The 17,011-nt window shown below is 39.2% G+C and overlaps 1 protein-coding gene across 3 annotated transcripts; it reads right to left on the minus strand.

Annotated features, from left to right (window-relative positions):
• Positions 1-679: 679 nt before the first annotated feature.
• On the minus strand, positions 680-16,644 carry smap2 (small ArfGAP2). 3 transcript variants are annotated; one of them, XM_047816130.1, is made up of 11 exons: positions 16,410-16,643; positions 16,155-16,315; positions 6,899-7,032; positions 6,602-6,687; positions 6,430-6,508; positions 6,281-6,340; positions 6,127-6,202; positions 5,936-6,051; positions 4,924-5,107; positions 4,303-4,613; positions 680-3,666 (listed from the first exon to the last, which is right to left on the minus strand). In XM_047816130.1, the coding sequence occupies exons 2-11, from the start codon at positions 16,255-16,257 to the stop codon at positions 3,541-3,543; spliced, it is 1,275 nt and encodes a 424-aa protein (XP_047672086.1). In that variant the 5' UTR covers positions 16,258-16,315; positions 16,410-16,643; the 3' UTR covers positions 680-3,540. The 3 variants fall into 3 exon arrangements, with proteins under 3 accessions (XP_047672086.1, XP_026989608.1, XP_026989607.1); XM_027133807.2 differs by having other exon boundaries at positions 5,936-6,033; positions 16,155-16,644; XM_027133806.2 differs by having other exon boundaries at positions 16,155-16,643.
• Between the last annotated feature and the right edge of the window lie 367 nt (positions 16,645-17,011).

Consider the following 17,011-nt stretch of genomic DNA (forward strand, 5'->3'; position numbering starts at 1 on the left):
ACAAACTTAACTACACACAATCCTGTGCAGTTGAGCTCAGGTTAATTTAACAAGAAAACAGGTGTTTACACACCGGATTGCCCCTTTGTTAGAACTGTACCTAGTTATATAGCTACATTGATTAGCCGTATGGGAGCATTTACGCAGTATAGCCCATCTGCTGCCTTGTAGAACATCTCAATCCTGTCTCTAAGCACTGAGCACGAGTGGAAACAGACCACCTGAGGACCACCGCTGAGCAGATATCTGGATGATGGACCATTCACAGCACTGCGGTCACATTGACATGTTGAGGCCCTTGTACAAATGCAAAACAATCCACTGCCAAACATATCCAGCAGTGCTGCGGTTAGACTCCAACACTGACGATGATGATTCACACAAATGTTTTTTTTTGTAGAAAGAAAGCCAGAATATTTTAATATTTTTATTTTTAAGGATCAGGCTGGGACTCAAGGTATGCATCCGGCTTCGACCTTCTACTGAACACAATCACAATTTTCACTGTGATGCTACTAAATCACAATCATTTTCTAAAAAAAATTCCTAATGGTCAGATATGATCACTTAAACATCATTAGATCATCCTTAGTAACCGCCTGCTTGGTGTAGCAGTGCTTTGACAGTTGAATGTGTACTATGCATGACAAGGCATTAAATGATTAATCAACACAACAAATGCAGGATAAAATACAATTCTTTATTGTTATTATTTAATTCAGCGTTCATAATATACAGATTTCGAAAAGTCTAAAACATATCAAAAGGAAGCAGACATGATTAAGCATTAAACATTCAGTTATCCACAAACATATGCATCCACAATACTGAACCTTGATTAAACTTTGCTTCACTCTGGTACTGAAAGTTCAGAGAAGTCGAAAATCCTCGGCCCTTACAGTCAAGACAAACATTAGCACCAGAACACTAAAGAAAATGACATACCTCAGATTGATTCTGTCCAACTCAGCCATGAGGCCACATGCACTGCTCGTAAAGCTTTAAGACGGATATATCAAAATGATAGAACTTTTTTTGTTGCCATAAACAAAATTCTTTAAGGTTATTTTAGGTAAATGAGAAAAGCCATGATGTGTGTTGCAGGTATGTGCATGTTAATAATATTCAGCTTACTCAATGCAACAGTAACACTGACAGCGCTTTATTTTTCGAGATAGCGTTTTGTCTCCAGTGCTAAACAGACAACCGCAACACAATGATACAAGTCGAACAACTGAACAGTTTCAGTATTGAGTTTTGTAGCAATGGACTTTGCTTGTATCATTTTAATGACCAATCTAGTTTTTCTCCTAGTAACTTTATTAGACAAAATGTTGGATTATTCAGCCAGACATGCATGCTTCTTCAACAAATTGACTTAAAGGATAAACTCCATCCTAAAACACTCAAACAAAATATTTTTTCATTAATATACTTGAGTTGAGACATTCTGCTGTTTGCGCTGATTGGCGTAATGCATTATTAGTTATGAGGTCAGCTGTTGCATTTTCTAGCAAAAATCAATGTAATATTAATGAGAAAGCAAACATGACAGTGGAGGACAGTAAAAGTTGTACCCAAAAACGGAATGCAGCTATAAGACACATCTGTTTAGGTGTTTCTGCAGGTGAGGAAGTGAGAGCGCTGGATGGTATAAAGGACTAAAGCGCTGCCGCACTGCTCTTTTTAGGTAGTGAGCTCACTATTGGTAATGTAGACAACCTGTAAGCAAAGTGAAAATTTGACCAAGTTAACTCAGAATTTCAATATTTAATCGTTCATGGAAGCCACCGAAGATTATATACAGATTAATTATGCAAATCTCTCTAATGGATTTTTTATTTAACAATGTCTAGCTGATTATGAGGAGGTAATATATTCAAGATGTTTGGACAAAATGATAGCATGGAATGCATATAGATATAATGTTTCACATTTAGATGTAGAAATAAAATGAACGCTCATAGCATTCAGTATTACACAGCATCAGCCACAGAGATATGTGTTCTCAACTAAAAAGAATGACAGCATGAGCCTGATGTGTTCTGTAACAATGTCCGAACCTTAAAAAGTTTTTTTTTTTGCTTTGTGTAGCACAGTGGAAGCTATTAAGGAATATTGCCCAATCCGATAAAAAGTCCCGTACCACATTTACGTTCCTGCAAATCTGTATCAGCAAAACATGCAACAGCAAAGCAGATGTCTGTCTATACGTGATCACGTCTCGTACACAATCAGAGAAGCTGTGAATTCTGTGTGTCACGTGTTCATGAGCCTTACAGTCAATATCTGTGCTCCAGAGGTTTGCGTTCTTCGTTAAAGTAAGGCCGTGTAAATTCAGCCTGGATCCAAGCCACCTGAAACAACAGTGTGAAATCTGCTGTCTGAAGCACAGGGTGCGAGTGTTGAGCGAAAAACATTCATCTGGTCTCTGTACAGACTGAAGGCGAGAGGTATGTTTTAAACAATTAAAAACCCTGCTGTTTAGTTACATTAAATCTGGCCCTCATCAGTTAGAGAGCACCCTGTATTCAGTGAAGGGAAAAATAGTGCTCTGTTTATACAATCAAATGTGGCATCGAGTGCTTGAAGGGTTCACATACACACATCAGATATACATTTATGGACCAAAGAACTAATCAATAGCTTTTCACCAAAAAAAAACAAACAAAAAAAAACCACGTTCTTACAAGCATCAAAATCTGTTATAAACTTTTTAGCGAAATGGATAATTCTGCATTCTTTGGCTTTGATTTCTCTTACATTTCCCTCCTGAGTGGGAAGAAGGAGAGTAGCGGAACTACAGCTCCATCACAGTACCCTAGATCACACAAAGAGAAAAGATACATAAAATCCAGCTAATACAGACTTCGAGCTCCAAAGCAGCCAGGAAAAAAAAATCTAAAAATAAAATAAATAATCAACAATAAAAAAGAAAAAAAAAAGAAAATCAACAGTAACACCTGGACCAAAAACAGCAGCATCACATTACTTAGTTATATGCTTAGCAAATACACCTTCACGCATTATATAGTCTCTCCTTGTCATTTTATACATGTAGCTTAGCAAACAGTGCATGCAGGTTTATTAAGTGCGTACCACTAAGGAAAGTGGAATAAAGACGACTGCGAAATAAAAGAACACGCAAGAAGAGCTTCAAATCCTAAAACCTACATGCAACCAAATCTTTGCAGCTACTACACGTCTGAGGAAGTGAAGGATGTTGGGTTGGGGTTTAAGGTGTAGCTCAGGGGCGCTGCAGTGTTTTGGGTGTAGCTGCTATGAAAGAGAGGACAGAGATGCTGGATTCCTGGACCACATCATTTCTGGCCTCAGTATTAAATAATGGCTATGAAAGACACAGGAGGTAGAAGCTCTTCCTCCTGAGTTTGATCCTCTAAAATAACATTTCCTCTTCACTGTTGAAGGAATGTTAGATGAAGAGTAAGTAAAATCCTCCCTCTGTTCCTTTAACTGTTTATTGCGATGCTCCCAAACCCACACGTTGTTAGTCGGCTTTTACTTTCATGATAAAAGTGTTCACTTCCATACATGAGAGCCGAGTGTCTGATTAGTGCTGGGAGCTGAGGGTCCTCCCATGGGCTGTCCGTACCCCATCACGCGGGTCTGGTCATAAAGGTTCATTCCCGCCACTTGGTGAGACATCTGAAACATAAACACTGCAACTTTAATAACATTCTTTTACTATTGATCATTTTTAACACAATGCTGTAGAATTCCTGATTCTGATTTAGTCAGAAGGTGTTCAGAAATAATTTTCTAAACTACTTTTGGCTGTAATTCAATTCAGTTTTTATATTGATGTCTTCAATCTATCAAATCTAATATCGTTTCTATGGTAACAACTCATTCACAGAGACCTACATTTACTCTAAGCCTAGTAAGAATTTTATTTTAGGCCATCCTTAAAAATATTTTTGTTTGCAGTAACAAAAAACAAAAACAAAACAAAACAAAAAAAAAGGTCGGTTCAAGTTTCAATGTAAAAAAAAAGTACAAAGTACAAAAAGTCGGACTTAAAGCAAAAAAAAAAAATTAAAATTTAGTCGGTCCTAAATTGACAAGGTCGGTCGGGTTACAGCAAACAAGAATATTTTTAAGGATGGCCTTATTTATTTATTTTGAATCTAAAGACCATCTTGCAGTAACTACAACTAATTCAAAAAGTTTGATGTGTGATTCTTTACCAAATTTAAAATTGTAATTGATAAGAAACTGTAGTATGAGAGGAATAAAATAAACACAAAGCTTAATAAACACATCAAGACAAATAGCGCCCACCTGACTGATGTTCCACTGTAGCTGCTGAGTCTGTTGCACCGCGTACGCCTGCTGTGGCAGCGCCCCAACGCCTCCCATCATGCCCCCCTGTATGCCCCCCTGCACTCCCATCACTCCCCCATGTACACCAGTCATATACAGAGATGGAGTGGCCACTCCTGTTGGTGCCATGACACCAGGCTGCCCCAGCATGTTCACCTGAGGGGCCATCATGGTTCCCATCATTCCTTGCTGTGTGGCCAGAGCTGGGTATTGCCCATAGCCAGGTGCAGGTGCATAACCCATTTGAGCTGCCCCCATGTACATGCCGGCTGCAAACGACACACAACATTCATCACAAGAATACATCAAGGGCTTTGTAATAAAGATCTCTGCATGCTTTCTTCTTCTTAGCCAGTAAGAACGATTTCATTCACATTAGTCGAGGAGCTTCTAACATTTCCCTGAAATGAACTTTGTCCATAAATGTCTCTGAACAAAATGCTTCAATTATCATATATCAACTGTCCTGTTTTAATTTCATGTTTGTTTAGTTATTTTTCCTTTAAAAGGGCTGGAGGAGCTGGTAGTTTTCCACACACAGGATATTACTACACACAAGATACCGGAATCTTTTCGTACCATTAGCGGCTATGTTGGTCTGCGGTGTTACAGTGCTGTACAATGACAGGATAGAGTCTTTGGACAGCTTTTTGCTGCTTTCTTCGTTTTTGCTGGGCGGGTCCAGAAAGAGGCTCAGGTTCTCCGGTACTGACGCTGCGGCCCGACCTTTAGGTATAGAGCTGGACACAGAACTGGAACCAGGCTACGGTAAAACAAAAAGATCCAGGACAACGAAACTAGAACTTTTAAATATAGATCATCGTTTACACACATCTAGTATTTTTTCTCTTCCATGTGGTATTGTGCAAAAACATTTTCCCATAAACATTATATGCAATAGATCTTTTACAGAAAACATTTTACAGAATATTAAAGACTTGAATCAATGGCAGCAGTTAAGTGCACGCCTTAATGGGCACGAGGGATTTTTCGCTCTGCTCACAATTTTATTGCTCATGATAAAATTTATATGTGTATATAAACGGTCCTGTAATTAACACAAGTCACGGTACACAACAAATATACTTAATATCATGTTTAAAATAAGCATGTCTATGTTAACTGTTCTTTGAAAATTCTCTTTAATTACACTGGGTAATGGCTGATATTTTCACCTACATTATGTTGTGACAAACATTTTGTTCCTCATATAACTTGCGTTTGCTGCCTGTGGCTCTTTAATGATAACAGTGAATGTTAATTTTTAATGAGAGCAATGATGTTGCTCCTGTTGATATTTTTACATTTTGCAGTTTGTGTTGCTTTGATTAACACGAATGATAGTCATAAATGATAGTGAAATAAGTCGAGATTGGTGTCGTCCTAAAGAAAACTTAATATTTTTTTTGGTATCGTATGTTGGTATTTGCGCATTTCTTATGAGGATGAGCAAAGAGCATGGCACCGCTTCTGATTCAGCCCTAATGAGGATATCAGTGGATTTGAAAGAATGTTTTAAAAATGGTCTGCGTCACTAAAAATCTCTCAAGACTCTAACTATTTTGGAGTTAAGAACATTCTGAAATCTTACTGTGCTTCTAGCCGAATGTGAGGTGGCTGTAGGCAGGGAACTGAACAGATCCAGCGCAAAACTTTGCTCAGGACTGGCACTGCCATTGGCTACAGGAGCTGACGGGACAGGAGCATCTGTAAAATACACCAATGCTGTACTTACCTTGTGTTTTTTCTATTATATATTAATTAAGAATGTCAGAAGTTTACCTAGTCCTAAAAGGTCATTAACTGACTGTGAATGCTTCTTTGGACTACTCTTGTATTGCTGAGGCTCTTCTTTCTTCTGTAAGACAAAAACATATCTGTTATCCTTTCTGAAATGAAACATGATCCATTGCTCATATCAACAAACATGACTAACCAGCTTCATCTTCTCGAAAACAACAGGTGGCTCTTTTGTTACTGTCTCACTCTTCTCTTTCTGGAAGAGACAAATGACAGGCTTAAATAATTAATATGACTACAAGCTAGACACATGGTTTCTAGTATGGATGATGAATTTACACATACACGGAAGGTTTGGATGTCAATACATTTGTCCATATATTTCTTTTTTTCATACTTGTCTCGGATGAAGATCTCAGCTGACCTGAACGAGAGCGTTAAAGAAAACCGGTACTGTACATATGTGAATCGCTATATACAAATGTCTCCTGCTAAAAGATTATTAGAAGAAGGATACTGGTCTGTCTCTGGACGCTGGAAGCACTCAGGCAAAAAGGCCTCATAGAGGCGCCGTGCCTTGGCATTTCCCATCTCCTGCATACACTAAACAGAGAGGAAATCATTCACACATGATGGCAACTGAGATCACCATGCTAACATTAAAGTTGGACGATTTGTACAACATCACTTCAGACAAATTAAGACTATTTATGGCTTAACATTAGTATGGAGTGCTTTAGAAGGTGTGAGGTCACTAGTATAGCAATAACTGTCAGGTTAAAGGTGAACTCTAAACATGGAATGGCATACAGACCAGAATTTGCTCCTGTGTCCATTGGTCCAGGTTAACAGATTTGACCCGGGATATGTGAACGCCAAGATTCCGATGGATTCCTGCACAGCGGATACAGATAAAGATCCCAAGATTCCAGGATGCCCATCTGGGACCTGTTAAATGAGTGTGGGGAAAGGGAGTATAAAAGAAAGTAAGAGAAATAAGGGTTGAACACTAAGTGGTTCTCTTGTATGCAACACTTAAGCACTATGTCCAGGCATATTGATGAGAGCCCAAGTATATTTTCCACATGAAGCAATGAGAAATCAATTGACATATGAACCTCCACAAGCTCAGAGAAAGGGGCAGACTGGCAGCGGCAGACTACTGAAAGTCTGATGGAGCGGATTATAATTTCCTATTAATGCTTAAACAGGAGTGATTTTAGGAGTTTGGGACAAGTCATGGCCTAATGGTTAGAGAGTCTGACTCGTAATCCTAAGGTTGTGGGTTCGAGTCTCGGGCCGGCCATGACTGAGGTGCCCTTGAGCAAGGCACCGGACCCCCCAACTGCTCCCCGGGCGACGCAGCATAAATGGCTGCCCACTGCTCCGGGTGTGTGTTCACAGTGTGTGTGTGTTCACTGCTGTGTGTGCACTTTGGATGGGTCAAATGCAGAGAACGAATTCTGAGTATGGGTCACCGTACTTAGCCGTATGTCACATCACTTTCACTAACCAGTAGCTTCGATTTGGAACCGTGTCATATTAGCAGTCTGCTTGTGTATTTTTGTCCATGTGAGTATACATTTGTTGCACTCTTAATTCAACCACGGTAATGTAGTCACACAATATTAGATGCTTTGTCTTTATGAAGATTCCTTTATGCCAACGATATTTGGTGATGTCCTTTAGTCGCTATTCAATTGCAAGTGAGTGAGACCTTAACTTGAGCGTCTTGCTGAGAAGTTCAGGTTTGCTTTCTTCCATTCATCAGGACCTGAAAACGTGTGAAAAATTGACTGACGTATAATTGATTTAAAGTTCAGTTATTTGAAGCAGTCATATATCCCTTTATGGAGTTAAGTCAGACTAAAGACAGCTAAAGTGTGCCATGCTTTCAGTGTATTGGCAGAGACAGAATTAGGAAGAAAGCACAGCAAGCTTGAGCATGACTCATTCCATAGAATGGCACCAACTGTCTAACTTCACAGACCCTCACACAAAAAGAGCCTGCAGATCTTTGATGAATATATATCTAAGAGCTTGCAGGAGACACCGGATGCTCGTGGGAAGAATTATAATAAGCTTCTCTTGCTCCTTTTTTCCCCCCTCCTAAAACAAATTATGTAACTGTTCTTTTCTAAGCCACAAACAAAGACTTCAAAGAGAACGCTGGCACTTAAGAGCTAAGCTCCAAGGTAAATAATAAATAAATACTCCATTAGATGGCAGCACTGTGTAACTAACTATTTAAGTGCATGGAGCATACTGCAAAAGAGCGCTGTGCCCTTATGATTGGTGATGTCATCAAGTCACAAAAGAGTGTTGTGGCAACATTTGCCTTTGCTGGTCTCTGTGGGTTGCAGCAAACATGTTGGGAACGCAACCTGAACAACATGCTGCCATTTTGCCTCAGGTGCTTCACAAAATTAGGCAACGGAAGCATCTGTAAAGTCGGCTTGGCAACCAAGAAGTTATTAATAGGCTGTTGATATCCAGAGCTCTTATTTTGGCATTCGTATATAGAGAAAATAAAATCAAATTTGACACAACAGTAAAGCAGATTTTCCGACACAAAACTGGCTCAAAGGAGTTGGCAGAAATGCTTTAACAGAGTTACAAAAACTGAACATCATACATTACAGGATAAAAGTATATCCATAATGGCCCCTTATTGGCCCTTAGAGTCCAAAAACAACTTTGTGCAGGTTTGTGTGTTTACTGTATAGGGGTGAGAGTAGCTCTTAATCATAATGGAAGCATGCAGCAAAATATTTCACAGTAAATATAAGGAAGCAATGGCTTTATCCAGTCTGTGTTGGCTTTAAGATCTCAGATTACAATGGGAATGAGAAAGGATAAAGACTCAAGAAAAGTACATGCCAAACAAAGGACACAGGCTGCCAGCAAGGTCCATCGTTACAGGTTGTAGTGGAAAGTTGTTCTGGATTTGTGGTCTGGGATAAGACTTGGTGATGTCCAGATCACTCGCTCTGCCATTTGATGACTGACAATAGTTTTGCCAATGGAAAAAAAGTACGGCAGCTTTTCCTGATACATGGCAGATGAAAGGGTATCATTTTACACTGGTATGAATACAATAACATTGGGGAAGAAAAAAAGACCCTGAGAAACCACTGCATGCATGACTGACATGAAGCAAACCACTACATGTCCAGAACATACTTCTCCAGTTCGATTTCTCAATGTTCTCAAGATGTATAAACATATTGATGAAATAGTATTTATTGGTGTGTTTGTTATTACTCTACATGTTTACAATAACAATGCGAAATGCTTGCTAGCTGTAGTATCGGTGTTGCTGTGGTTACCATGCAACAGATGCGAGTGATTTCTCAGGCGCGCTATAAAAACAGTGCTGAGCGGCTATTGGACTTTTGATTTGTGAAGTGGAGATCGGTCATCAGCTGTGTGAACAGCCCTTAAATCTACACACACGTTTTTTTGGCTTTTATGTCATTTGAGACAGATGGACTCCATCAGCGATTCTCAATACCATCATCAATCAGCTCAAATCTAGTTTGAAGTAATCAGATTGTGAGGCATTAACTAAGAAACCTGGCTGGGAGTTGGTTAGTAGCATGTGGGCCAGAGTCAGTAAGGAATGATTGGGTGTCTTTGTGAAGGATTACTTTGCCAGAAAAATGAGGTGTGACCGTCCTCAGATTTACTCCCACGTGAACTCCGGCAGAATTTGGTCTGACTCATATATTGGCAGAAGCGAAACCCGGCACCGTGTTGTACTGAATACTGAAACAGGAAGCACCATGTTATCCTAATTATTGACAAATGGAGAGTAATCGAACCCCACAGACACATAATGTGGATTTATTTTTCCAATCATTACTGCAACTTGACTTTTACATTGGTGATTTTGTTAAAGGCTGCAAAATGCAAACTGTTGTTAACGTTTCGGACTAGACCTGTGCTCAACATTTTGTAGTGTTGATCGATAACACGTACAGTTTGCTGACCTGTCCAGACATAGTGATGGACTTAAATAGCATCTTTGTTTTTAAGATCGATCCGGAAAGAAACGTGTGTAGCTGACTCCGCAATCCTACGAAACATGGCAACGTTGAGCATGATCATGAGTAAACTTTACGCTAGTTTGTTGATGGAGCATGAGTTCACAAAGAGTGTGTCTGACCCTTTGCAAAAATGCTAGTATGCCAGGGTTACAGGGAGCAGACAGAATTATGGGCAGGGACGACCAGTCAGTAAATTCTACAACAAAGCAAATCATACACCGATACATCCTGGACCAAAGCGTTTGTCTCAGCTGTGTCTCTCAGTAAACAAACAAAAACACCTTGAGCTTATATACGGTGTTTTGATATCAAATCCAAACTATAACATCAAACGCACTACATCAAAACTTGTAATTTTGAGATGAACAATTCCAAGATAAGTTTGATGCCTATATGTATTAATAAAAAAATGTCATGTACATTTAAATATGAGCACTTTGTTGAGAAGACAGAATTGATACCCACAGTGTCACTGTTTTCCTCAAATGTTATATTCACCAGTGCTGGCATTCCTGTTACAGATTGCTATAGTGACAGCGGTTATCAGTAGGTGGCGTAACTAGAGTTCCAAATGATTTCTTGCTGCTAAAATGAAAATTCTGGAGGGAGATTTGGTGTTTGTGACATCAAGTCGCAAATAGTTGTAATGGAAGAAATATGCTTTTAGATTCTGAATGATCTGAGAATTGTGAACACTTCCTTTTTTTAATGGAAGCGGTGATTGTTTAGGGTTTCTTGGTAAATTCAGGACAAGGTTATAAAGTTACAGCAATTCAAGGTTTGTGGTATGAATGGTATATGAAACATAAGATGGGAGTTTTTTCTGAGAGTTTAACAGATGGCTAATCAATGCTAATTCAACACAATGATGCTATAAACCTGCACGATCGAACAAGATGACGAGAGTGTGGAAAGACATGGTGGAGAAGTAAAGGGTAAAAAGGAGTGAATAAAAAAGAAAGTCAACAGAACAAAGACTTAGGCCATTTTTGAGCCTTAGTCTGCTGTGATTTGTAGAGACAGAATGTGTACTGAACAAACAATGACCGACACACACACACACACACACAGAATAGTGTTTACAGTCCTCTTACCAAGTGACTCACTCACACAAGTGCAGAAAAAGCACACACACGTGATTAGAGAGCCCAGCTCCCCAGGAGGCTTCAGACACACACATCGACAGACAGACAGACACACACACCCCGACACACCTTCATGTAAATGGATTTAACCCACATCCTATTAGACTCAGCACTAAGAGAAGCCACACACAGCCATGAGAGTGAAAGTTCTGCATTTCAGAGCAGAGCGGACATCAGGCCATGAACTGAAGACTTGTTTATCTCTAACAGAGTTCAACAAACTTTGTATATTGGTCACTGTTTGCTTGGCTTTTCTCATTGCCAAATGCTGTCTTATATCTTAAAATGCATAAAGGATGAGAAAATGAGTCCAACATGCATCTCTTAAGCATAAATACTTCATCCTTTACTCAGCTTGAAAAGCAGAAATAAGTTAAGGACGCAGTTGAATTGTGTAAACATATGGTGCCTGTTTGCAATCAAGCTGAGCACATTAGAGACAAATGACTGCAGCTTTGTGACACTAATGACACAACGCATCAATATCTGTAGAAGAAAACCCTATACAAAAATGTTTTTATTTCAGATTTATATCCTTAATCATAGAACTAATAACTCTACCATGCTGATACAATTATTTTTATTTCAAACAAGGCCAAATCCATTTTATTTTTTTAATCACCACTATATACAGGTAATTAAACCAGATGATCCTAACAAAGTGTTAATTATTTTATTGAAACTAAATACTCAATACTTTGTTCCACTAACAGGCTAACAACTTCTAGCTATGTGATGGATCTCCGTCATCTAACCTTGCTTGAAGTTTTGAAAAAAATGTATAGCCAAGTTTCAGAACTCTGTCTGTCTGTCTAGAGATTCCAATAACTATACTATTAATACTATACTATTAATTAAACTTAAACCAAAAATTCAGTGTTTGATGCCCTTTTAAAAAGTTTAAGCTGAAAGTTTACCTGATAAAAACTAACTTATAACTTATTGTTATTAATAAAAGTAATATAATAAACTAATCCTAAGCTGTATTGAGCCGGTAAAGTTTAGGACATATTCAGGGTTCAACTTTAGTCCAAAAGTTATGTCAATAGTTATACAGCGATAGATGAGATCAGAGTTGGGTTACGCAATATTCTGTGCTGTATATTTAAAATTATGGAAATTTTGTGTGTAGATTTCACACTTTTGAAGTTGCCAGATAATTTCTTAAGTAGCTGTGTAGTAGATAAGCTTTATCACACACATTTATACAACAGTTAGCTCCGGCAGCATTATAAGTAACATGACATCCTTACATTTTCCATAAACATAAGATCTGACTCAAAAAGCTCGTCAAGTGAAGATGAAACAAAAGAAGGGAAACCAATTTCTCCATGTGCACCTTTAACAGGAACGTACTAATCAATGTGCGCTAGCTAGTCGATAGTCTGTAATGTGAGTATGGCTTCATCGAGCTCTATTTCTGCCGAGAGAGCAAATATAGACAGATTTGTTGGCAACATTGTGTCTGCAATGTCAGTTAGCTGATGTTCATTTCTTACCTCATACAATTTGAGCAACAGTGCGATTATTCTGATGATCATCATGGCTGAGGTTATATGCATGCCGATATTATGTATAAACGGCACTTTTGTGTGATGTTGCTTAAATAATTGGTGATTTTCAGTTGCTGAGTGAATCATACTTTGCTGCCAATGTGTTGGTTAATTCAATACAATACAATCGAGAATACAATCGCAAACAGTTTGGAGTGTTCACAATTTTACCCGCATGCATTCTGTTGGTGTTTTGAGGAGGTCTGGAGTTATGTCCGAGATTATGTGCACAATTTCTGTAATCGATCCCTCCCCTGCTTGTTTAGTCTAGATATGACCCCTTAAAAGAAAAAGAAAAAAAACTGTAGCAAGTAGCATATTACAAAAAATGAGGTTTTGATTAATCCGACAACATGAAACAACACAGAACACTTATCTCTAGGATTAGACACCATTACCTCTGTAATGCTTAATACATTTAAAATGGATTAGTATAGACTTCCTAAACTTATATAATGTAATATTTTTACATCTGCTCTTTAGTATAAACTGTTTACAGTAAATAACCCTTAAACCGTACACACTTTATTCAGCTTATGTCCTTGACTCGTCCACTCCTAATCCAGATGGTTCTCGCACCGCTATGGATTGAGGTTCCCATGACAACAGGGGTATGCAAATGAGCTGCGCTAGCTGTTTCGAACAGGAAATGTCAACAACAAAACCACTTCCGTGCATGTGTTTTTTCCTAATCACGGTCTCATCCATTTTTCGAATGTCTAACAGATGAGGTGCAATGAAAGAGGAATTGTATGCGTCGGAAATTACAAAACAGGGACAGAGTTGAGAAACGGTAAAGGTAGCAAATACAACTACTCACATTCGTACAAACACTATCCTGACCATAGTCAAAAATAATGCCTGCTTCCCTAAACTGTTGCAATACAATTTGCTTTCAAGAGAACCAAGAGGTCCAGACAAGTTCCAGCATGACAATGCTCCTGTGCACAACGACAGCTTCACGAACATACAGTTTGCCAAAGTTGGAGCGGAAGAACTTGAATGTCCTGCACTGAGCCCTGACTCAAGCTTACTAAACACCTTTGGGCTGAACTAGAACACTGACTGATCCCTAGACTGTTTCAACATCAGTGTCTGATCTCACTAATGTTCTTGTAGCTGAATGATTACAAATCCCCACAGCTACACTCCAAAATCTAGAGGAAAGCTGTCACAAAAAAGTGTAGACAAACTTTTAGCCATATAGTGTATTAGGAGTGTATATTTTATGACGATGCTCTGGTGTGAGTGAAGTTTTAGCACTTTTCCACCACATGGGCTAAAGCAGGATGGACTCGGTAGATTATCCACCATCACATTCCAAAATGCCTCTGTTACCATCACCTTCACCTTACTAATTAGAGATTGATGAGAGAGGGCAAACACTAAGGATAATTTCCTTCTTATTCATAGTGTAGTGTATGTTTTATTTCTGCTTCTGGGCTACAAGAGAGTGTGAACGGCATCTCACCCTGCAGCACCTTGCATCTCACACACACTTACATGACATGTCTGGCTAATGAGGTTAGGAGTGAGAAGCTGTAGTAACAGCACCAGAACAGAGCTGTGAGAAATACCAAGACGGTATATGGAAGCTTGGGGCAAACCCAGAAACCTGATGCAGAAAAATCAACCAAAAAAAGAACCTCTGCAGGACCACAGCTGGAAACTGGAAACAACCAAGTGGATTTGGTGCCAATCCTGAGATACTGCACAGGAGATCTTCTGAATCCAGATGCTCACTTCCTTATTTAAGCTATAAATATCTTCATTTTTATTGTTCCCATTTTCATATCCCATCATACATACATAGTCAATATCAGACGTCAGAAGAGCTTCCTCCGCTGAACGTCCTCAGTTTTATCAACGAGACAATTTCCTTTGCTTGACTCTACTGAGCTTTGGGTGTGTGTAAAGGTTTGTGTATTTGGAGTAATTAGAATGAATATGAACAGATTACTAGGCTAGTTAATGACCAGTGACTGGGAACCCACATGCTTGGAGTTCTGATGTATTTGAGCCAAGTGAAGCACAACAAACCTACATGGAGCTCAAGTCATTACAGTTGAGACTTGTCACAACTGTTTCCCCAACTGTAGCTGGCTGCGGAACTGTCCTCAGTGCAGCATAACTGAAGGACGGGTATTGTGTACACTGTGTACAGAAATGCCCGTGGACCATGTTAGCAGCTACTTTTGTACAGACAGTGTTCTAGACCAAAGTCAGCAGAGGCTCAGCTCTGCCCGCAGGTCAGGGGAGGACTTTACTCAGTCCGGCCTGAGCAGATTACATCAGACTGGCGACGAAGCTGCTGAGGGTAAGATTGGGGGGGGGGGGGGGGGGGACACACACAACAACATTGGGCTGTTGCAGAATAATGCATATCGGAAATAAACAAACAGGATGTGGCCATATGCTGGAGGAAGCCATGATGAACCGAGAACAAAGAAAAAAAGGCTACTGGTTATGTAAAGTGCCTAGCAAATATTTACTCCCCCTGAAACTTTTCTATATTTTGTGAATCGTCACGGTATTGAAAAGGTGGAAAACGTATGCACTTACAGGTTTTAGACATTTTTGATTTGTAAAATGTGTTTGAAAGCCCCAGATTTACTGGACCATAACAACAATGCGCTTACCAAGACGCTGTGCACGTTTTCTTTTTTTAATTATAACGTCCATGTATGAGCTGAGAACGATCTTCACCGGTTGCTGATGCCACAGGTTCCATACAGAGAAGCATGACTTTGTGTGACATTATTTACTCTCACTGATAGAGAAGCCCCAGCATCAAATACAGACAAAAACCTACACAAACATTTGTTTGAAGAAGCAAAACAGACAAAGCCCACATTTTTACATTTCCCTTATCCAGAGCGTCTTACAACTGAGTGATTGCGAGTTAAGGGACTTTCTCAGGGGCCCAAACAGTGGCAGTTTGGTGGATCTGGGATCAAACCCACGACCTTCTGATTGATAGCCCAACACCTTAACCACTAATCTACCACTCTTATCATTTATTTCAACCAAGGGATGAGCAGAAGTTTAACTTTTTTAATTCTAAAATGGACCCTTCGTCCAAAACATTATTTGCCCCCTTTTTTTAATCGTTTAACACTAATAGACAATGCTTAATTAACCCTTTACGACTAAATGTGCATCTTCACATCAGAATCTTCACATAGCTTCAAAACAAAGGCCTACACGTTTAAATCTGTTGACGTGACAAGATGACGAGAGTTTAAAAGTGCAAAATAAGAGTGTTTAAAAGTGTCTGGAGTGTGTTTAACCAAGGCTGACAGTGTGAAGTGAAGGAGATTCACCTTTAGCTCGACAGTCTGCGCAGAACTTGTTTTCCTCCAGGGCGAGCAGTGATGACAGAACCGCCTGATAACGGTCAACATCTTTCACTGATTTCCCAGTCATTTCTACACCTTCACACACCTCTTCACCTCTTTAAAAAACGCCTCAGACTCGGTGTCTCCTGACACAAATATCCACAACCAGACTCGTGTTTTAGAGATAACTGTGAAAAGCCGTTGATAATCGAGCCGTTTAAATGAGATTTAAACACCAACCGTCGAGCGCGCGAGCTGTTAGCCAATTAGCTTCTCAACTTCTCCTCAGTCGGTCTAAAAATAATGAACAAAATCCTTATTTAAACATTAACACGACATTTTACTCTTTCTGTGTTAGTTTTTTTATTAATATTATTATTATTTTTATTATTATCGCTACATCTATACACATCTACATCGACAGCTACTCAATTCAGCGTCCTTTCCTCCTTTGAAAGAGTCGCTATTCGTATCCGCTTCATCCGTTGATTGACGGTTAACTAGCCAATCGTAGCGCAGGACGTAAAAACTAGCATCCAATCCTCACACAGGAGGAAGAGTTTGTCGGAATACGGGTAGAGAGAGAAAAAAACGCCTTATTTCACGCTAGTACCGGTCAATGTGGTTGAGAGCTGCTCTTCGTATTTTATATATTTTGGTCAGAGTGTAGTGTTTGGTTTCTTTGTTGACTTTTGTCTTGAAAGACACAAATTAGTACAAAGGTACGACAATTTTACATTGTATGAAAATTATTGAAGTAAATAATATTATTTATAATATAAAATGTGGGAAGTGGCGCCATCTGGTGGAACGTTGTAGTACGCCCCAATATTAAAGGAACC

Source organism: Tachysurus fulvidraco, chromosome 7 (genome assembly GCF_022655615.1).
Source record: "Tachysurus fulvidraco isolate hzauxx_2018 chromosome 7, HZAU_PFXX_2.0, whole genome shotgun sequence".
NCBI lineage: Eukaryota > Metazoa > Chordata > Actinopteri > Siluriformes > Bagridae > Tachysurus > Tachysurus fulvidraco.